Source organism: Eumetopias jubatus, unplaced genomic scaffold, assembly GCF_037043125.1.
Source record: "Eumetopias jubatus isolate StellerSeaLion01/CBP00866 unplaced genomic scaffold, mEumJub1_p1.0 scaffold_2, whole genome shotgun sequence".
Taxonomy (NCBI): Eukaryota; Metazoa; Chordata; class Mammalia; order Carnivora; family Otariidae; genus Eumetopias; species Eumetopias jubatus.
In genome coordinates, this window is record NW_028274808.1 from 120,021,392 (window position 1) to 120,044,047 (window position 22,656).

Sequence of the window (22,656 nt, forward strand, 5' to 3'; positions counted from 1 at the left end):
GTATTTAGTTGCCATGATGAATGTCCCATCTGCCTTGTGCATCTGGCAGCAGCACATATACTAAGAGCCATTAACTTAGAAATTTTCTTGTGGCTGTAATTATTGTCATTTCTGGACATCTCATCGTATCATCCTATATTTCAGGTTCCCAATTTGAAAAAAAAAAGCTGTATGTCCTATAATAATTGACAGTTTGGGTTAGGGGGAATATTATGTTTTAATATAAAAAATAGAAACATTTAAGGGCACCTGGGTGGCTCAGTCCATTAAGCTTCTGCCTTTGGCTCAGGTCATGAATCCCAGGGTCCTGGGATCGAGCCCCGCATCGGTCTCCCTGCTCGGCGGGAAGCCTGCTTCTCCCTCTCCCTCTGCCTCCTCCCCCTGCTACTGCTGTCTGTGTCTCTTTCTATCTGTCTCTCTCTCTCAAATAAAGAAATAAAAATCTTAAAAAAAATTCTGAAGACCCAAAAATTTACCTGGAAGCATTTAAAAAAATAGAAACATTTAAAGATTTATTTATTTGAGAGAGAGAGAAAGAGAAAGAGAGAGAGCAGGGGGAGGGGCAGAGGGAAAGGGAGAGAGAGAATCTTCAAGCAGACTCTCCACTGGTGTGGAGCCCGACATGGGGCTCGATCGCAGGACCTGAGATCATGACCTGAGCCCAAACCAAGAGTCAGCCACTTAACCAGCTTGCACCACCCAGGTGGCCCCAAAGTAGAAACATTTAGACATACTAAACAAATAAATAGCTCCAAGGAACACAGTGGTGATAGGATTCTTGTTCTGTCAACATCGACACATAACCCGAAGTTGGTAAGCTTGGAAAAATGCTTGCAAAATGAACAAAGGATGAGTAGGAATATAAATTAGGAACTTCATAATGTATTTGAAAGTTGAGGTGACCGTATCAAAACAATGATAGTGTTAAGAATAAAACATAAAGGGAGCTATTCCAAAGAGCTGTCCAAGGACTTACAGCTATAGAATAAGTGGGGCCAAGGAAAGAAAAGTTGATTTGGGTGGTTCAGGCCTAGGTGTCTAGGAGGATGAGAACATTTATGGATAAACTCACCAGTTTCAGGAGAAATGAGTTTGAGTAAAAGTGACACACATAGCTCTGGCAATGTCTAAGAGGGATTTGGAAGTGGAATCCTGGAAATTGGAAACAAAATCCGGGCTGGTGTTAGAGGCTTGGAATTAAACGTCATCGTCGAATCAGCTGGGTGAAATAGGCCTCCAAAGTTGCTGACATGAAAGGAAATATCAGAAAATTGAAGATCAATCCTTAAAATTAACCCTTGATGAAGCTGGACAAAAAGGAGCGAAAGAGAAAGGAGCAATCAAGTAGTAAGGACCAGGATTATAGAGTGGTTCAGGCAGCAGCTGTTAAAAATATTTGCACCAAATGCTGAAAAATTACTGTGAAATATAAGTCTGGCCCAAAAATGGAATATTAGGACATCACTATGCTTGTCAGATATCAGATTACTGAAAAGAGGTGTTTATGTTAGCTGTGGTATTTATAATAGCTAAAAAAAGAAAATAGAAATAATCGGCAAAGGGCCAAAAAATAAAATTTCAGACTACCTCAATTTTCATATCATGTTATATTTTTATTTCATTTTATGTATTTTTAGTTTTCTGTAAAAATATTTCTTCATAGAATATCTTTTTCTGCATATTCAGGGGCAGGCAAACACATGAGCTCTGCCTTCATTGAGCTGAGAGGCTCGGGCAGCAAGAAATGGATTTTAAATATGTTGTCTTACAGAGGCTCTATGGGTTTGAGGGAGGGAGCATGAATTGGGACAAAATAGTTGGTAACTAAAGGAGAAAATTTAGAGGACGTCTTTCTCGTCTTCTACTTCTGACAAGGAAAAGAAAAACACTTTATGTATTGTACTGTTTTTGGAGGTACTGCCGTGTGAGAAATCCATGTCAGTTTTCTAGGAAACAATATGCAAAGATGGGTATTAATTTACCATTGTTAAGTTCTCCTATGTTTTTTATAATATTTGAGTTTGAGTGAGGTAATCGGAGAAAGGAAAGACACACATAGAAAGAAAAATTATTCAATATTTTGTAAAAGGTTTTGTTATTTTTTTCCTCAGGATTTTGTTAGTTACCTTCCAGTTTAGTGTTGATTTTTTTTCAATTACTTAATAATTTGGTCTTTAATTTAGAATGTAAGCCATTTTTGTCACTATAAATGTATCCTTTGTACTCTGTGCCATTTATAGTATAGGTAACTGCTTTTTTTTAATCATGGTTATGCCATAAAAAGGAAGCAAATAGTTATATCCAGTATATCATTAAAATTGGAACATGTTTAAAAAAGGTAGTAGGCTAGAAATTCCCATCATATTTATGACTATTGATGTTTTGGGGCCTTGACCATCATACAAGGTGCCTGGTTAGCCATCATATTGTAATCAGTATCATCAAGTCTAGCTTACCATATTTAATTGCAATAATTAAAATCCTTTTAAGTGGCTGATTAAAATGATACAAGACAGACATTGGAAGTACGGCTTTCCTGTCATACTGTACTGCCATGATTTAGCACAAATGTGTTTCTTTATTACCTCACAGGAATTTCACACTACATAGAAGCCAGACTTTGCAGAACAAAGTAAAGATGAAAAAACAGCCATATCCCTGTTATAGCTACTTGGTTGGATAGTGTCCACCACTGGCTAGAATATTATGCTCACAGTAAGATAATACTCTCCAATTTTATGCTGTATTTTCATAGATGCATGTATTTTACACAATCACAGTATTTATACACAGGTTTAAAAATCATTAATTTTTGTACTTTTGAGCCTTCCTCCAACTAATGGTGACATTGGCCAGCTTACACTAAACATTAGCTATTGCGTACCTAAGCATACACTTCAATTAAATGTATTTGAGAAAGAAACCCATGTTGCATCGTAAGACGGGAAAAAAGCCTGTGCTCTATAAACCTGAATATAGTCTTTATTTGAAGGGAATTGAAGTGGAGAGAGATCTTTTTCCTCAGTGAAGGCAAAGATTTTGTGTATAGGTGTGTCTATATTTTAGAAAAACATTACTTCTCACAAACAAGGTTGAGGTAATTGGCATGTGAATGAGGCATTCCTCACAAAAGGGACTATAGTGGTAATGTAAGCTTGCTGAAAAGTGATACCATAAGAAAAGATAATTCTTCTTGTATTTTTGGCAGAGCTTTCATGATTCTCTTTGTGCTAAGGCATTTTATGGGTCCAAAGTAGTCTACCTGAAGATTGTACTTATATAAGAATAATTATTAGTTAATTGAACAACTGCAGACAGAGTTGTTGTGAGTCCAACGTTTGTAAAACATTCTCTTGATAATTGCTTGATCTCTGATGACAAGTCTAAGGGCTCTATGAAAAAGTTAAGTAAGTGCTCAGAAAATCTTAAAAAAAAATTTTTTTTTAAAGATATTATTTATTTATTTGACAGAGACACAGCGAGAGAGGGAACACAAGCAGGGGGAGTGGGAGAGGGAGAAGCAGGCTTCCCGCCGAGCAGGGAGCCCGATGCGGGCTCAATCCCAGGATCATGACCTGAGTTGAAGGCAGATGCTTAATGACTGAGCCACCCAGACACCCCCGAAAATCTAGATTTTAAAAATATTTTTCGGAGTGCAGTCTATTTTTGCTCTTCCTCTTTACTTATTATGAGAAGCTATAAAACTTTTCTTCCATTTTTTTTTTTCTCAGCACAGAAATAGAAATCTTGATTCTATTTGGTCAGCCCACCTTTTTGGAGTGTTTCTTTTTCTTTTCTTTTCTTTTTTATTTTTTCCTGAAAAATGAAACCAGCAGCATCCTGGCTGCCAGCATTTTCCCCTGGTAAATGTGCCATCATCTGGGGCCCAGCCTTCCCAGCCTGGCTGACACAAAATACAACTGGGGCCCCAACTTAGGGAGCTTGATACTAACAAAGATCACACAATCAATCTTTTAATCTACAGTGAGAAGTGTGAGTGTTAGAGAAACTGGAATGTCCACCTCTGCACAAGCATTTCCTTCTTAATAGTAACAGCAAACATTTTTGAGTACTTCTCACGTACCAAAGCTCTGTGCTAAGTGCTCTGGCAGTTAGCATCGTATCCGGCACGCATGTTTGTTAAATGTTAAGAGCGAATGAACACATTACTTATTTAATTCTTCCACCCAGCTATGAGGTGGATCAGTCAACCTGCTACTGTAAGGGATTTTGGCTCTGGGTCAGCACTTTTAAGCTGTTGACCTTATGCAAACAAGTCACCATCTCTGTTCCCGTGAATCATCCTAAGGACGGTGGAGACTAATAGTACTTCCTCCTGTGGTTGTTGTGAAGGTCGTGTGAAATAATGCAAAGAAAACGCTTTGAACTTCCCTGACTTTATAGATGAGGAATATGGATGTGGAGAAACTTATTAATCTGTCCAGGAAAGCACAGCTAGTGAATGGAGTTGCTGAAACTCCAAGCTAGGTCTTTTACTCCCAACCAGAAGTTCTTCACCACTGTTCCCTTCTACCTCCCACATGCCAGTGTCTTCAGGTCTTCAGAAAACTGAATGAGCCAGCTATTTATGATCCAAAGCCTTGCACTAGGGCCAGAACTCGTGAAGACCTTTGCCCCCTGGACAGTACCTCCCTAGGCATTTCAGATGTTTGCCTCAGCTTCTCTTCTGTACTCTGCCTCTGTGGCCCACCAGTACATTTTTGATTGGCATATCCCTTTCCTCTGATAAGATAGTAACATCTTTGGGTATTGTTTAAGTCTCACCTAAGTCGCCTATACATGCCTGTGCACTGATCATTGGCCACAACCTAATGCTCATTTCTTTATTCTCTTTCTTGGGCAAAACATCACTGCATCACCCATGTGCTGGCAAAACACCCCACCTAGGTCTTGAATAGCATCAGAAGACCTTTGAGTGGTTTTGTTTCAGATGAGCTCAGTACATGTCTGCCTTGGGGGGCCTCCACTGTCAGACCAAGGAGTTGCCTTACGTATCCCAGCCTGTTTGTTGTGCTGTCAGATGGTGCTCAGTTAATTTTCTACCTAGTATATGACACGTAGGACCACGAAACATAATATTTTACTCTGTCCATTTTCCCCCCTTAATTTGTATCATTTCAGTGATAACTTAAATTTAGTTTAGTTTAGATAATTTAAATGTAGTTCTAGCATTTGATAAATGCATAAATCCATAAGGGTCCAGAATTCAGTTCTAGTGCATGCATCCTTTCGGCATTTAGCATGCATGCATAATGGGGCCCTTAGTAAATACCTTTTCGAAGCTTACATCCTCACCTATACCCAGAATAATCCTGGTTAGCTTAAACATCCAGGCATTATGATTGTTTCTCCTATAGACAATAAGTCTAAATTATTAACTTGACATTTATTATTTCATTTCATTTTGCTTAGATTTTCACTTGCCAATTTAAAAAAATGATGTGTTTCTGTCATGATAAAGAGGTCAATCTGACTAGGATTTCACATGCCGTTAGTTTCTACTTTGGTGAATATAAATCAACTCAAATGTTCTTTGTAAGGCATAGCTTGAATATGTGATGGTTTCTCGAAAAATCAACAGAAGTTCTCTGATCTACTTTAAGGTCTTTAATTTTTACCCAAGTTAGAATTATGCATAAAACCAATTTCTACGATTCTACTGAGGAGTCCCTGAACAGATGGAACAAAATATCTCAGAGAACCAAAGTCCATGGAATCAAATTAAAGCTTGTAAACAGAAGTAACTTTTAATTACATAGGATAACCAAATAATGACAGCTATTTGACATTTGGGAGTAGTCTGTACATTTTTAAGATTTCCTATCCAAATAATTCATTTATGTTTTATGACAAGAAAAGTGGAAAAAAAAACAATCTAGGCTGTACTGGCCTTTCTTAGAATCCATTATCTTCTGTTGCTTTCCAAAGTGGGATATGAGACAGAATCGTCTTATGCCAAATATCACACTATTGCAGGGTCTATTATGTGCTGAGATTTTAGTTGAACTAAAAAACATAGGGAAAAAAATTCAGAATATCTGGTTTGGAGTGAATTTGGAGTGAGTAGCCATTATATCCCAATTTTATCACCTATGGATATGTCTTATGATAGAATGAAAATCAAAATTTAAAAGATACTCCAAACATTTTAGGTTATGATCTTCAAAAAGATGAAGTTTTACAGGAATTGTGATCCAGAGGGTGTTTTCCTGCCTCACAAAGTAACCTACATAAGCGTAGGTAGAGCTGTTTGGCGAGGGCCAGCACCTAACAATCTCTTGGGACTAGCTTTAACTGGTACTGACGTCAAGTGGATGAGCAATGCAGATCTCCAAGTTATGGCTAGTCAAGGAACTCTTCCAGCAACCATCAACTCTAGAAACTGAGCAATCTCTTTCTTGATAGAGCAGCAGTCTTCATGCGTTCCAGATGTCCTCCTTCCTAAAACTCTCCTGAGCTGGAGGGTGCAGGCCTCGTTACAGCTTCTCCTTTTCCACCTTTTCTTTCTGAATTGCCCTTCTCCCACTTTAACAAAAAAGTGTAGGTCTCCGGAGACGTCACCATTGTGAACCTTACCTTGAGACGTTTAGTACTGGAGTACCAACAGAGAGATGCTGGAAAACTCAGCGTCTAGAAGTCTCCTTAAGCAAGGCAACATAACCCACTCCCATCCTTGTCACTAAGGGATGCATTCCAATAAAACTTTGTTTCTATGCTTTTAACATATTTTTAAATATTTATCTTATATTTGTGCTATCTAGCTCAATTATGTACTACTAATAATAGTGATCTTGATTACACAGGAATTTTTGAACACTTAGGGCTTCATTGTGTCAGGAAATTTTTTAAAAATACATGTAACTTAGGGTCACCTGGGTGGCTCAGTCAGTTAAGTGACTGCCTTCGACTCAGGTCATGATCTCAGGGCCCTGGGATCGAGCCCCGCATCGGGCTCCCTGCTCAGCGGGGAGCCTGCTTCTCCCTCTCCCTCTGCCTGCTGCTCCCCGCAGCTTGTGCTCTCTCTCTCTCAAAAATAAATAAATAAAATTAAAAAAAATACAGTTAACTTAGATTTTGAAACATATTTTTGATAATAAAGTACAATGTAGTCATAAAACTATTTAAAAGTGTAAATGTATAATTCACTAGAGTAAAATCGGGGAAATGGAAATGGAAATACAATTTCAAAGAAAAACAGGACTCATGTAAGATTTCTAAGTGTCAATGAATAGCTTGTTCATGGATTTTTTTCTTTACATGGATGATGGTGGGATGAAGTTGTGATATCTATATGCCATTAGTAAAAAAAAATGTAATATAGTCATTTCATTTTAAAACGGCAATGTCTGTGATATTATATTCTTTACAACTATTTAAATTTGGAGGTGGGAATAGTATACTTTGGAGGGTAGTCTTTAGTAGATGGCATGAGTAGAAAATGTAAAAGTTACAGTTTTTTGTTGTTTTTTTTAAAGTCAGTCTAGCAGAGTGAACACCATTAGTCAGTGTTGATGGTGCTGTCCCTAAATCCAAAGGCTCAAATGCCTGATGGTATAGGCAAATGTAATAAAGCACTTGTCACACTCATAGCCAAGGGCAAAACCAGGTGGATGTCTAAGTAACTTATAGATAGCATAACTTTGTTGGCACATAGAAGCTCAAGATTTGTTATTGCTAAAGTAGGTCAGGGAAAGAAAAGACAAGAAAGAGTAATAAGGTTTAGGGATTCTAGCCCATGGTTTGGATTCATAGCCTTATAGGGACATGTGTTCTCCTAAATAAGATAGTCTGTATACTTACGATTTTATCATCATCATCTGTAAAAAGACCAATTATGCAAGGTTTTTAGAAGCATCTGAAGACTCTTCTTTGTATGATATCTTGTATTTCAAAGGTGCTAATTTTGGATGGAAACCTAATTTTTGTCTTTCATATAACACAACAGAAGATATTTTTTATCTCAATATCTTATGCTTCCTTCCATGAATAGCCTTTATTCAAATTCAATAATTGCTCTATTTAATGAAAAATATAACTTGGGGGTACATCTAAACTCTGCTTAATAATAATGAACCATGATAAAATTTTACTTTCAAATAGAATAAGTTTCCTACAGATAAATTTTGTTATTTTTTAACAAATTTGGAAAAGTGGTAAGTTTTCTCTCTCAGTTTCTTAGATTCTAATTAAAAAGGTAGAGATTTGAAGCCTACCAGCAATATATAGTTCCTAAAATATCTTTCCTTTGAAAAAAGTGCAAAATGTTAGTGTATACGCATACTTTTGTATAGAATATATTTTATTTAATAATATATGCTATGGATCCACTTGCATTAAAAGGCCTTTAAAGAAAGAAGCCTAAATAATAGCAAAAATTGAGGCCACTATAATAATGAGGTGGAGAATTTCTGCTGCTGTTCACATTAAAAAGTAAACACCTCACTTTTCTCTGCTTTTTTTGGAAAAGGAGCTTTTTTACATTCTAATACAAAAATATTCCTATTTTATAAGACATCTGAGTATAAAATTTTTATGTAGCTCATCATCTTCATTTCTTACAATTACCAAAAGGTATTGAAAGCAATTAGAATCCACTGAATTGGGCATATAAAACAAAACCTTACCAGGTCAATTTTCTCCTGGAGCTGAGGAGGGACAGAATGTGTGTAGCTGCACTGAGAACTTTCCTTTCTTGCTTCCTTTGGCCAGCTTATGCATCCTCACTGTAACACAAAGGGAGAGATGGAGACACCTCTCTTCTCAAATCTGCTTCTCTTTTCCCTCAAAACCAAGCTTCTTCCAAATGTAGTGTTGTTTTTTTGACATTTTATTATTAAAATATTTTAAATATACAAGAAAGTTGAAACAACTGGATGGTGAATATCCATGTGCCCATCACTTACTGTCTACAATTAACATTTGACCATAGCTGCTTTGTCACGGATCTACCTCCCTATATATCCTTCAGTTCATCCCTTTCTTTCTTTGGTAGATACGTGACAAAGTATGTTCTGTTAATCTCTACTAGGAGTACGCTAGTACAGAAACTTCTTACCTGTGTGTACTGCCATGCTCACGCCTTTCCAGGTTAGCCCAGGCCGCCTCTTCTGCTTCTCACCCTGGCATGTCTTCATCCACACCAGACTTCTCACCCACCCCTGCATACAATGTGGATTGTTGTGGCCTCCAAAAGTTTGCAAATTTTCTTCCTTCTACAGAGAATACCCATTCTCCTTGTTCTTTCACTATTACTTATCCTTCAAGATCCTTTAACTACTACAATTTCGGTGAAGTTTTTTTCTCATGCCTCCAGGCAGTTAACACCTGCTTTCAGTGGCATGCTGGTACACCTTTAACCACTCATCCTCCAGGGGAAAATGGCCCTAGTTGGTGGCATGTGCAGATTTCCATAGTATATATTCTCTTCCCTACTGCTGATGTCAGGCTGCCAACATGGAGTTAAGGAGAGATGTGCTCAGGGTCACCTGGTAGTTCAGTCGGTTACGCATCTGACTCTTGATTTTGGCTCAGGTCATCATCTCACGGTCCTGGGATGGAGCCCGCGTTGGGCTCCGTGCTCAGCAGGAAGTCTGCTTGAGATTCTCTCTCTGCTCCTCCCTCTAGACCTCCCCCTACTCGTGCTGTTTCTCTCTCTAAAATAAATAAAATCTTAAAAACAAAAAGAGAGATGCACTCAGTCTACTCTCACTAGTGGACTCAGGCCAGCTTGGGCACACCACAGCTACTAACACTCTATTTGTCACACTCGCTTGTTGTCATTCACGTGATTTCCTACAGTGGAGATCATGCTTTATTCATATTTCTGTTGCTGGCAGTTAGCACGTGGCAGGCGACATGGGATATGATTCTCAAGCACCCTTAATGAATAAATGATTTGGGTAGTATTGTATTCTATCTAGCACTTCCCACATACTCTAATTCAGTTACCACTGAGGAATTCGCAGTAGTTGCTCACCGGGTTGGAGCTGTGCGCTGGCTGACAAAGCACGTGTGATGTATGGCAGATACCCCATGTGCTGAGAATCTCTCTTCACCCTAGCAGTTAGCCCTTCTGTGCACTGATGCTGCTGCACTTTCCCAGTCCCCTTAGAGGCTGAAATCCACCCTGCGGGGATGCAGCACTCACTCAGCAAGCCACTTGGCATGGTTACCTTTCCAACTTGAGAAGTCAGCGAGGGGCTAAGTTAAGGTCAGAAAGGACACATGTTAAAAGCAAATCTGTAAAGATTCCCTTGGTCTGTACATTAGCCTCTTCCACTTTGAGGAAAACTAAATGTGCAGGATTGCCTAGATTCTGGATATAGTAGCATCCTAGCCCAGGCATAAAGGAAGATCAGAACTTAAAAGTTGAAGAGAGAGAGGGGCTCAAAAAAGAAGTGATAATTATCGGAATGGAAATGCAAAATGAAATTTTACTTAAAATGACTATTATTTTTAAACATATGAAATGTTGCCTTTCAGTTAGGGACTTGCAAGTTAAAATGTTCTATTCTTTTCAGTGAAAAATAGTTATTTCAGTTTTAGAGTGAAAGGTATTTTATGTGCCTTCATTATTTAATATGCTGAATTTTAATTTGAGCTACGGTGGTCATTTCCACGACTTAAAGAGAGCAAGTATGTTGAATGTGACATTGTATTTGCATGTTGCAACTAGTAAAATTCTGAAAAACATGCCTTTTCCTTGATCCTTCCATAGAATATGGACTATGAGGACTTGCAATGGAACAAACATTATTTGAATATTTCAAATTTTTGTGAGGTTATCCAAGTGTGGCATTAGCTTAATTTTTATTTTGAATATTTGGAAAATATTGAAGGCAATATCTACCTTAAGAGATACTCATTTTGAATGTCTCTTCACACTGTTTATGATTAGGTTATTTTTGATTTTTTGAGTAAATGTGTTCTAATTTTATAAAAAGAGTAATAAAACTTTTTTACCTATCTGTGTTATTGAGAAATTTAAAAAGAGACAGTAGTTCTTCATTAAGAGAAGTGTTGTCGGGATGCCTGGGTGGCTCAGCCGGTTAAGCGGCTGCCTTCAGCGGCTCAGGTCAAGATCCTAAGGTCCTGGGACCGAGTCCCGCATGGGGCTCCTTGCTCAGTGGGGAGCCTGCTTCTCCCTCTGCCTGCTGCACCCCCTGTTTGTGCTCACTCTCTCTCTCTCTCTCTCTCTCTCTCATAAAAAAAATAATGTAACACACTGTGAATCACCATTTATTGGGAGTACACCTATGAATACAATGAATCATAAAGTAGAATAATCTATTACATGCTCTTCAGTAAGTCATTTGATCTGAAAAAAATTAGGAATGACAGACTGGCTCTGACTATCAGAATGTTGATTTTACATTTCAAATTTAGAATTTATTTGAGTATTTTTCTGAGAATCAGTTAATGCTGAGCTGAAAGGACAGGTCTATATAATTTCTTTCCCTCCTTTTCCAACTTAGTTTCTTACTTTTCTTTGCTCTGGTTGTGGTTTTTACAAGGCCTTTATTGAAAATTTTCTAGTAGATTATTCTTCCTATATATTTTTCACTTATTTTCTTTTGTGTTTTCCCTTTCTCATTTCTCTTAAATATATACAGTTTTATTTCTAGCTATTCCTTTTTGCTGCTTTTCTTACTGTGCTTCTAAATAAATCCTTTCCTAGAGACCATCTAAAAGTCTGATGTCCCTGTGCTGCATTTTAGGTAATTTATTGTATAAAGCATCCTTTTTTTTTAAAGATTTTGTTTATTTATTTGACAGAGACATGGTGAGAGAAGGAACACAGGCAGGGGGAGTGGGAGAGGGAAAGCTGGCTTCCCGCGGAGCAGGGGGCCCGACGTGGGGCTCGATCCCAGGACCCTGGGATCATGACCTGAGCCGCAGGCAGACGCTTAACGACTGAGCCGCCCAGGCGCCCCTGTATAAAGCATCTTAATTGCAAACCATAGGTAGTAAATATTGTTAGAAACCCAGGATAAAGTTCGAGGCAGGGATCCAGCACAGACACTGTTTTCTTCTCAAACGTTCTGGCCAACAGCGTGTAATTCAAGGAACCTAGCGGATGAGAATCCATGGTTCCACTTAATCATTAGAAAAACTGGATTGGAGAGTGGTTTTCTCTCATGCATTGAAACTTCCTCTACTCATCTTCAGGCAGAATAGCTGCTAGTAGTAAGTCCTGCCAGGCAGTATGTTGGGAGATACCTGCCATGGTGTGACTGCCACAAGAGAGAAAGAAATGGTCAAAAATATGGGGCTGTGTTCAGGTCAGAGAGACAAGGTGAAGAAGCCAGCTCGCTGGTATGCACCTCCTGGGGAACACCTATGCGTGTGTGAGGTGGGTGTGCCCTAATAGCATTTTTGGCAAATTAATCCCCTCGGGAGAAGACAGTGGCCCGTTATGTTTTCCTTTTCCTCGGGGAGAGAGAAAAGCAGAGGGTTTGTTTTTTTGTTTGTTTGTTTGTTTTTCCTCCAGACAGTTCAAAATTGTGTGTGTTGATGTGTTTTCTTTCTTAGAGAAATGTTAGGGTGGTGATTAATTGTTTGACTCTCATCAAACAATGAAAAAGACTCCAAATCTTAAATGTGAGATGAGAAAAAGCAGAACTCTTTCCTTCCCAAAAGGTCAGAAAGCTTGTCCTCATCACAGATTAAAAGACCAAAACTTATACCAGTTAGCACTCAGAGGCTGCAGTCTCTGAACAAATTACCCGACTTAAGTTGTTCATTTGGATTAGGAACATTTCTGATATTATCTGAAAAGAATATTCTGTTGTATTTCTGTTAGTGGCAGTAGAACTGGAAAAACAATCGTCTTGTGTTAACACTTTCTACAAAGTCCCATATAATGTATAAAAAAAAGGTATCTTAGCCCCTTTACCTTGGATTATAATAATCTTAAGAAGACAGGTGTTTTCCTGTGATGTGCACTTCTCCAAACATGCTTTGGGAGTTTAATAAAAAATAAAAGAGATTCACCAAAGATCATATAGTATTATTTTTAAAACATGATAAAAAATGTTTTCAGTAACAATAACCTGCATAGATTAATTTTTTTTTCATTTGGAAAATACAATATGTGGTCGAAGTTACTCAGACCCGTGTGTAACTTTTTACATAACTACTAAAATACAAACCATGCCACCATCTCTCACTAAATCCAATGCAGTAGTTTTCCATTTTCCCCTCTAGAACTTGTGAACCAGCAGAAGATGAAAGAGTATCAAGTGCTAAAACAAATGTTTTATGGCCATTAAATAACATACATGAGGTTTCAGGGAACTTAGGGAGTTGAGACTCCCTAGTTTCATCACTTCAAGGGAGAACTTTCGAAAAAGCAGTTTCCTAAAGTAGTCTTCTCAGCATGGAGTCCGGAAATGAGTAGAAAATCCTGGTGACTCACTTGTTTCTTCTTGCCAATACACACTCTCTCTGTATAAACAGAAAAGAAGGGAATTCAGTCAGAAGAGAAGCGTAGGAACCTACCCAGTCAGCTCCATGATTTTTCTCTTTACCTACCTCCCTTTGGAAAAAATCTCGAAAGTTGCACTTTGGCATTTTGGGGATCACTCAAGAACCACATCCAAGTATTAATGGCCAGATGGATAGGTTTTTAAAATTAATTCAGAGATAAATCCACTGGGGGGGGGAGGGGAGATGGTTTTGCTTACTATAGTTGGTTATATATCTAAACTTGTAAAATAATTACAGTTAGATAAAAGGTCACTGACTACTTAACTCTCTGTTTTAAAACATAGGAGCGACAGCTGCAGCCCGGAAGGAGGTGATTAGGAACAAGATCCGAGCAATAGGCAAAATGGCCCGAGTGTTCTCGGTTCTCAGGTGGGATCATCGTTCTGGTATTTCTGTTTTGAATGTGATTATGTGTCACTTCATAAAAATTCTAATACTGTGATCTGGTAACTTAAGTACTTTACTAGAAAATTTGCTTTTTCTTAGTTATTCTTTTCTTTTAAATGGGATTGTTCATTCCTCACTTTCTTAGTCAAATTGAAAAATATCAAATCATTTCCTTAGAAGAAGCCTTTAAATGGGCTATTTCACGTTTTATCACTATTTGCCCCTGGACTTTAGAACATTTATTTCACAATAGGTTGAACTTGTGGCGAAATAGGAAAGCTCTTATAATTCATTTTATTTTTCATTCTGGCTCTGTGGTAAAAGATGAATTTATCAGGTGCATTTCACTAGATTTCTAGGAAATGAACATTAACCATTGAGCCGGCTCATGTAAATCTGTATTAGTCTAATAAGTCATTGAGAGAAAAATAGTTATTTAATGTTTCAATTCGCATGCAGTGGTTATTTTTTAAATAGATCATGAATCATGTTATTACTAATCCTGCATTGCAAAAACAAATGTTTTCTTGAAGAGAACTAACTACACTTTTCTTTATTTAAATTCTATTATCTACTATTAGGTAAGACAAAGTAACATATTTCTGCTCAAAAACTTTGAAATATGGCATATTTATATCTAAGGAGTATATGGTCAATTCACAATTACTCATTAACAAGGATAAATAGGCATACCTTGCAAAACAGACCATTTCCATAGTATATGATTCATAAGCAAATTTTTGCCAAATTTTTGTCTCAACTCTTCCTCCTCGAGTAGCTATATGGGCTCTTTTGATTTCTCCTCTCGCTGTGTCTAGCCTACCCCTGGTAGAGTCACTAGAGAATAACCAAATAGCTTGTTGCCAAAAGCAAGGAGCCATGAAAAAGATGAAAGGCAATATCATCCTTCCTTAAAGACACCGAATCAAAGTCAATAGTATCTCTGCATCGGCCAGTCAAACCCTGAAAAGTCATGTTAAAGCTGAGAACAGAGCATCGTTGCTTCTTACAGCCTAATGAAGGAGGCTGCCTGGACTGTAATGCTTCATATTCCTGACTGCATTTCCAGGCCTCGCTCACTCATTCAGTAATAGATACGCACTGATTGTATACCATGAAGAGAAAAGGCAATATAGGGGGGTAGCAAGTGGGAGATGAGACTCTTATTTTAGTGGGTGGCCAACAAAGAACTTTCTGAATAATAGCATTTGAGTAGGAAGTGTGGGGTGACCTTCATGAAGATGCAGAGTTAAGAGTGTTTAAGGCAAAAGGAATAGCAGGTGCAAAGATTCTTAGAAACCAGTTTAGCAGTTTTGAGGGCCAGCAAGGAGGTCTGTGTGGCTGGAAAAATGTCTTGTGGGAGCGAAAGACCATGTGAAGATCAGAAGTCCACTGGAACCTCTGCAGAATCACTTGCTTGTTTATCATGCCTCACATTTACCAATAAACACCTTGATTTTTTTTTTTCTATCTGTAGTCTCTGTGGGGAGAAGTAAAAACAGTGCCAAAATTTCCAAGTGAAAGTGTATTTAAGGAAGAAGGGGAAGCCCTTCTTAATATAAAAATTTGTCTCCATCCATGTTAGTTTTCAAACCATATGAAGGTGGTAGGGGCAATGCTATAGAATCATAGGTAGGTCTTAAAATTGGAAAGTGCCTCCAGTCCCCTGCCTATGGGTACATAGATGTAATTATTCCCAGCTGAGAGGTGGTCCATTTGCCCCCAGTGATGATCAGTGACTTGACTGAGATTGCACACATTGATGGAAAAGAAAAGCGAGGTATATTGTATTGCTCTCCTATAATAAAAGCATTTATACTAACTCTGCAGAATGCAGGGGGTGGTGTCTAGCCTGAGAAAAGAAAGTGAAGCTTAGTAAGTAATGATTGCGTGTTAGACATGTACAGTATACTGAATCAGGCACAATGAATAGCAAATTGGAATGACAGACATGTGGACTCTAAACTAATATAAGACAATGAAATGTGAACTAAATACATGAAGAGATGCTCTGCTGTCGAAGAAGACAGGGCTCCATGGAGCTCTTCTATTCCCTGAAAAAATAAATAAATAAAAAAGTTCCTGAAGAGGTTGACATTGGAGGAGCGCTGTGAAGGATAGGCTGGATTCCATTAGGTGGTGAATTGTGGGACAGTCATGCCTGGGAGCTAAGTCATCAAGCTCACAGTCACATGGTCCTAAGAGCAATGCTTTATGGGCTCTTGCTAAGTGCCAGGTGCCCTGCCTCGTAGTGTATGCATTTCACAGTAATCCACACAGCAAGCTTGCAAGCGAAGCAATGTGTCCAAACTCAGTGTGCAGCACTACTGAGTGTCTGACTAGAATGGTGTAGCCAGTGAATTCTAAGTATTCAAAAGAGCTGGGTCTTAAGACATGAAGGTAAGTGAGGAATCTAGGGAAAAGTGAAGCTGAAAATGTATTTAAGTCCAGATCCTTGATAGCCTTGAATAGCATGGTCATGGTAAAATATTTAATTTTTTGCATGGAGGCAGTGAGCGTCACAGGATGGTTTTCATAGGATGAGAGGCAGGCCCCAACCCATTTTTAGATATTATGTTAGTGGCAGCGTGAAGACTGGATAACAAGACGACTTACTGACATCAAGGAGGACATCTTGGAAGCGATTGAACTAATCCAAGCCAATTGGGCTATAGGAGGAAAGATACAAAGGAAGAGACAAAAGGAATTTGTGAAGCTGGAAATTTTTAAATGTAACGAATGGATGTGAATGGATGTAAATGTGTCAGGCACAGCTGTCCAGCATATCCCTTACACTGTGGTAATTTGCCACATTACAAGGGAATCAGAACACTGTCTTACAGCAGCATGGGCGGGGTGGGTGCAGGCGTGTTGCCTACGATCCACCAATCAAATGAATGCACAGAAAACATCTGTTTCAAAATGAGCATTGTGAGGAGGCAGGAAGTGGGGAAGGTGACTCCTCTCTCAGGTGTGAAACCTGAGGGGCCAGCAGAAGAACTCCTTCCTCAGCATTTTGGGGGCTAACTATACAGCATTAACATGAGCCTAGGTGTTGGCTCTGAACAGTGGTGGCAGATGCCGCAGCGTGGATGGGCACTGGTACTTTTCTGGGCTGCAGAGCGTTCAAGTCTGGCTCTCTGGATCTGTGAGCTCTTTCATATCCTTTAGTACATCTCTCTGCTGTCAGAATTAGCCAGAGTAGGTTCTGTCATTTGCTCCAAGAATTCTGACCTACGCAAGGGGTGATGAGGGAGAGGATATGTTCTAAGAATATCCCATAGAGATTCTAGCCTCTGTGACGGATAGGATGATAGTGCTGTTATCTAAGAAAGAGGCAGTATTTCTCCATTTAAATATCTAACAGGTATTTTGGGGGAGGACTACAATAAATTGAATTGGGCCTCTTTTCCTCTGGGGTGCCGGTGGAATATTCGTTCAGAGACAGGCAGGAATTCTGCCCTGGAGCTTTAGAGACGAGGGTAGGAAATGCTGTCATGAGAGGGAACACAAGACTGAAGCGGCGTAAGTGGATGGTCTCGCTATGAAAGAGAGTGGATGTAGGAGAAAAAGATAAGAATCCTCCCGAACAGTGCTTTGCAGTAGAAATATAATGTGAGCCACATCTGTAAGTTGACATTTTCTGGAAGCCACAGTAAAGGAGTAGAAAGAAACGGGTGAAGTTAATTTTAAGAATGTCTTCTATAGAACACATACATTGAGAATGTTATCCCTTCAATGTGTAGTTGGTATAAAACTTCTGAAGGAGATGTTTCACATTCTTATTTTTGTATTAAGTTTATGAAACCCTGTGTACATTTCATACTGATAGCACCTCTCAAGTTGGGTTTCGAGTGGGTAAGAGCCACACGTGGCTGGGAGCCTCTGTTTTAGAAAGCACAGGTGTGAAGCCAAAGGGAAAAGGTCATCCAAGGGACTGAGAAGGGGACGCCGGAGGAGGAGGAGAACCAGGGAAGGAAGCGTTCCCGACCTGGGCCAAGAGTCTTTCCGGAAGGGGGGTGTGGTCAGCAATGGGGAGCACGGCAGAGGTCAGAGGTGTCTGAGTGAGTGAGGACTCCGCAGACATGGTTGGAATTGAGGAGTCCCCAGTTCCAGAAAGCTGCCGGAAACTATAAAAGCTTGGGTTTTGTGTGCAACCGCAAGGAAAAGAAGCAAGGAAGCCTGATTTCAAATATGAATGCAAAGAGAAAGATGTATGTTCATTTCTTTAGAGGTACTCCCAATTTCCAAATCCATATATTAGCATTTAAGATTATTTCTTCTTTATGTGATCTCTACTGGTTTGACAGCAGAAGCCTGAAAAGGTTGCAGTACCTATTTGAGGGCAAACAGTGATTAATGGCCATCTCAGACCTAACACTGCCACTCTCCATTCTATTTTCCTTTTACTCATTCTTTTATAAATGTGTTTTGAGTGTGGACTGTGTACCAGGTGCTGTTCTGGTCTAGATACTTAAAACAACAACAACAACAACAACAACAACAACGGAATAAATAAACTGCATAGTTTTTCAGGGGTAATAAGCGCTTTAGGTAAAAATAAAACCAGCAAGGGGAGATAGGGAGTATATATATATAGCCTTCTAAAGAAGTCCTCACTCAGAGGGCTATACTTGAGCAGAGATTCGAAGGCAAGGAGGTAGTGAGCCATGCAGATACTGGAGGGAGAGTGTGCCAAACAAGGGTAGAGCCCTGAGGCGAGGTGTGCCAGATGTGTTGGAGGGACACTAAGGGAAGTAGACACTGGTAGGAAATGGAGTCCGACAGATGGGTGAGGTTAGGAGAGCGTGGGTTGGGAGTTAGTTTTCAAAGGCTGTGGTCAAACCTAAAAATTTTGCCTTTCACCCTTAACAAGAGGAGAAGACTTGGGAAAGCTTTGAATAGGAAGTGGCAGGATCTGCATACGTATTAAAAGGCCCAGCCTGTCTGCTACACTGAGAATAGACAGGGATGGGGGCAGAGAGTGTGATGAGGATGGAGCAGGGAGACCAGTAAAGAAGCTGCTGGAAAAATCCAGGCAAGAGATGCTGGTGGGAAGCAAAAGAAGTCAGCCACTGTGAAAGGCTACATCTTGTATGATTCCGCCTGTCTGAAACATCCAGAAGAAGCAAATGTACAGAAAGTAGATTAGTGGTTACATAAGGGTGAAAGAAATGGAGAGCCACTCTGATGGACACAGGTTTTCTTTTGGGGCAATGAAAATATTTTAAAATTGATTAAGGTGATTGTTTCACAACTCTGTGAATGCACTAAAAACCATTGATTAAATCACATAACTTTACATGGATGAATTATATGGGATGTTACTTCTACTCCATAAACCTGTTTTAAAAAGAGAGGTGTTGGATTGTGAGAATGGCAAGCTGCTGGAAATACTTTGAGGGTAGAGCCCTCAAGGTTTGCCGATTGAATGGAAGTGCAAGGAGGTAGAGAGAGGACAGGAGCGAAGGGGTGATTCCTTAACGAAAAGATGAAGCTTAACGAAACTTAACGAAAAGATGAAGCTGAAGGAAGGTTGTGGATGTAGCTGGTTGAGGGGGTAGTTTAGGAATTCTGTTTGGGTCATGTTAGATAGCTTCATAAAAACGTGGCTTTGGTAGTTCTACATATTGCAGATGTTATATATATATGTGTATTATAAACACTTTCTGATTGTAGAATTACAGTGTCTGCTACTTGGAAAGAGATGAACGTATTCCTATTTCATGGTTATTTAATCATGATGATTTATTAATAAATCAAAGTGATTAATAGTGCTGTGACTAATAAACAGCCATGAAATGTTGATGTACAGAAGACTGTAAAACAATCGTCACAATGAGTAATACAATAATGTTCTATTAGCAAATCAGTGGGGGGAGACACTGCTGAAAAGAAAAGGTGGTTGCTTTCCTGGCTGGTTGTCATTATTGGTCTACTTATCATGTGATATCAAAATTATTTAATAGCCCCCTGAATGTAACTTCTAGTTCCCTATTCTATAAACCACGGAGTTGTTTTGTTTGTCTGTTTGTTTTTATCTCTCATATATACTCTTCGGTTTTCTCTCCGGAGAGAAATAAGTTCCACTCATTTCTGCTGAGCTTTGGCTGGAAAACTTACATCAGCACTCTGTGGGACTCATTTTAACATATTTATGGGTGTCACGGTGGATGCCCAGCAAACACTCTGTATGGCGATGCCAGCTTACAAAATATGAATTGTTTTCTGTATCTTTGGGACTCGGAAGAGGCTGAGCCTGTGCAAGTGTATAATCGTAAACTAGCATGGCAGCTGTCCACTGACGTGACATGGCTTCTATATGAGTGTATAAAAACACAGTACGTTTGAGGGGCGCCTGGGTGGCTCAGTCTTTAAGTGTCTGCCTTCGGCTCAGGTCATGATCCCAGGGTCCTGGGATCCAGCCCCGCATTGGGCTCCCTGCTGGGAGGGAAGCCTGCTTCTCCCTCTCCCACGCCCCCTGCTTGTGTTCCCTCTCTTGCTGTGTCTCTCTCTGTCAAATAAATAAATAAAATCTTAAAAAAAAAAAAAAAAATCCAGAGAGCCTAGGTGGAGGTAAATGCGAGTTCTACTATGCATTTTTCTCTCCTTTTTTTTTTTGAAAGAAAATCCAAGTTAATGTCCCCCCCTCCCCTTGTGCCTTTGCAGAGAAGAGAGCGAGAGTGTGCTGACGCTGAAAGGCTTGACCCCCACGGGCATGCTCCCCAGCGGAGTGCTTTCTGGAGGGAAGCAGACACTGCAAAGCGGTAAGCAGGCCCAGTGGTACGAGTGTGTGCGGGGCAGCTCAGGCCGCGGGGTCCTTAGAGCCCTGATTTATTCACCCACGTAAGGGCGGCCTCAGTCTTCAGCTCTTCTCAGCGGAAGAAGGGCTGAAACCCCACATCAGTTTGACCAGTCCAGTTGGACAGAATAGCTCCCTCGTCCCTGGACTGCGTCTTCGCCCCCACCCACAGCCCACCCCGCCATCCCCCGTGTACGCAGTCACCGCACCTGCAGGCCCGGGACAGCCCACTGAGGTTGGCCACACGCGGGATAGCTTTGACAGCTTTGAGCCATTCCGCTGCTAAAAACAACTTTTTTAAATTACGTTTCTGGTAAATGTTCTGGCTATCTATGTGATTGAAAAAAATAAATAAATAAACACACGCGTAAATACACGTTCGGTCGTATTGTAGTGGAGAACGGAAGGCCATCAAAAGGGTGACTTCATTATCTACTTGAATAGAAGTTGGGAGTCATATGTGTCTTTTCTCTGATTTCTCCATCCAAAACATAAGAGACTGAATAGAACCACATTGTATTTTTGAAAAAAATACCTTCTTTTAAGATAGAGATTTTTTTTTTTTTAAATGAAAATGTGTAGCTTTCTGGACTAGTGCTGTCTAGTAGAACTTTTTGTGATGATGGAAATTTCTGTATCCGTACAGAGGCCACTGGCAACAGCTGGCTATGGAGCACTTGAAATACAGCTGGTACAGCTGAGAGACCGAAACGGAAGTTTTTTATTTTAGCTAATTTGTATTAATTTGCTTCACATAGCCACATGTGACTAATGGCCACCACATCAGACAGCACAGAGCTGTATATTCTTTTACGTTTGTGATTTTGTCTTGCTGTCTATTTTAACTAATAGTATCATTAATTAGAGTCCAATTTTAATAATACATGATGAAAATTTGCTATTAGATTAGACTTTAACTAAATCGATGAGTAAAAAAATCAATAAAACAAAAATCCGTTATAACATTTTGAAAACTAATCTCAGCCTCTTGCTTATTTTCCCATATCTTTCCCTGAATCTTTTTTTGTATTTTTTTTTTTTTTTTCCTATCTCTATCCTTCAGTCTAGAAGATTCAAGTATTCCTATGGTTACCTGATTTAGACACACCTCTTCTATGTAGAGAATCATGCTTAGCATCACTATAGTTTTCTTTATTTTCACATGAATTTGTTCCAAAATCAGTGTCTCTGGTTTCCACAAAAAGACACAAATTTGTAAATGAAGATAGGACAATGCATAGAAGTCAATTTCCCCTTGAATTTATAACTAAAAATTATTCTAATAACTTAAAAAAAACAAAAGAAAATTTCTCCCACCAAAATAAACATGCTCTCTAAAAAAGTTAGCATAAACGGATCATTTGTATGCCCAAAATGCACAATTACCTAAATGACTAAAATCTGCGTAGTTTCTGATAAGCACATTTTAAGGTTCAGCGAGTGTATTATCAGAGACTATGGGTCACATTTTCTTTGGAAGAATACATTTAATAATGGGCAGTGCATATTACTGATACGTTGGTGCTGGTGTGGTTCCAGATTTTTGCTTTACTTTTGAACTTAAGTTATTTAAGTTCTTAAAATTCTTTGTTTTGTTTCTAGATTTTCACTTGTATTTTAAATTAGGTTATTCAGTTTTCTTTTCTGTTACTTTATGTTGAATCCGTTGGTTTGTGTTATTCTGTGTTGAACTCTCACATGCACAAACACATACACATATAACAGACATACAGGCTGGAACCTCATTCATCCTGAGAACTTGAAAACGCAATATATATATTTCCCCTTAACACTATATATATATTTAAGCCACATCCATTAAAACAATTTCAAAATCCACTGTCTGGATTGCAAATTGTCAAAAAGAAGAAACTGCTTAAGGCTTTACTGTTTAGCTTTTCTCCATGGTGGTAAACATTTTACATTTTTATCAGAAGGAATTTAGAATGCACTGTAAG

The 22,656-nt window shown here is 39.1% G+C and overlaps 1 protein-coding gene across 3 annotated transcripts in view; it reads left to right on the forward strand.

The window, feature by feature from the left end:
- PPP3CA (protein phosphatase 3 catalytic subunit alpha) overlaps positions 1-22,656 on the forward strand; it is a 311,266-nt gene that overhangs the window by 281,693 nt on the left and 6,917 nt on the right. For all 3 annotated transcript variants that reach the window (XM_088021096.1, XM_088021094.1, XM_088021095.1), the window contains 2 exons: positions 13,794-13,878; positions 20,566-20,663. In XM_088021096.1, coding sequence (XP_087877222.1) covers positions 13,794-13,878; positions 20,566-20,663 — 183 coding nt within the window. The remainder of the gene's footprint in view (positions 1-13,793; positions 13,879-20,565; positions 20,664-22,656) is intronic.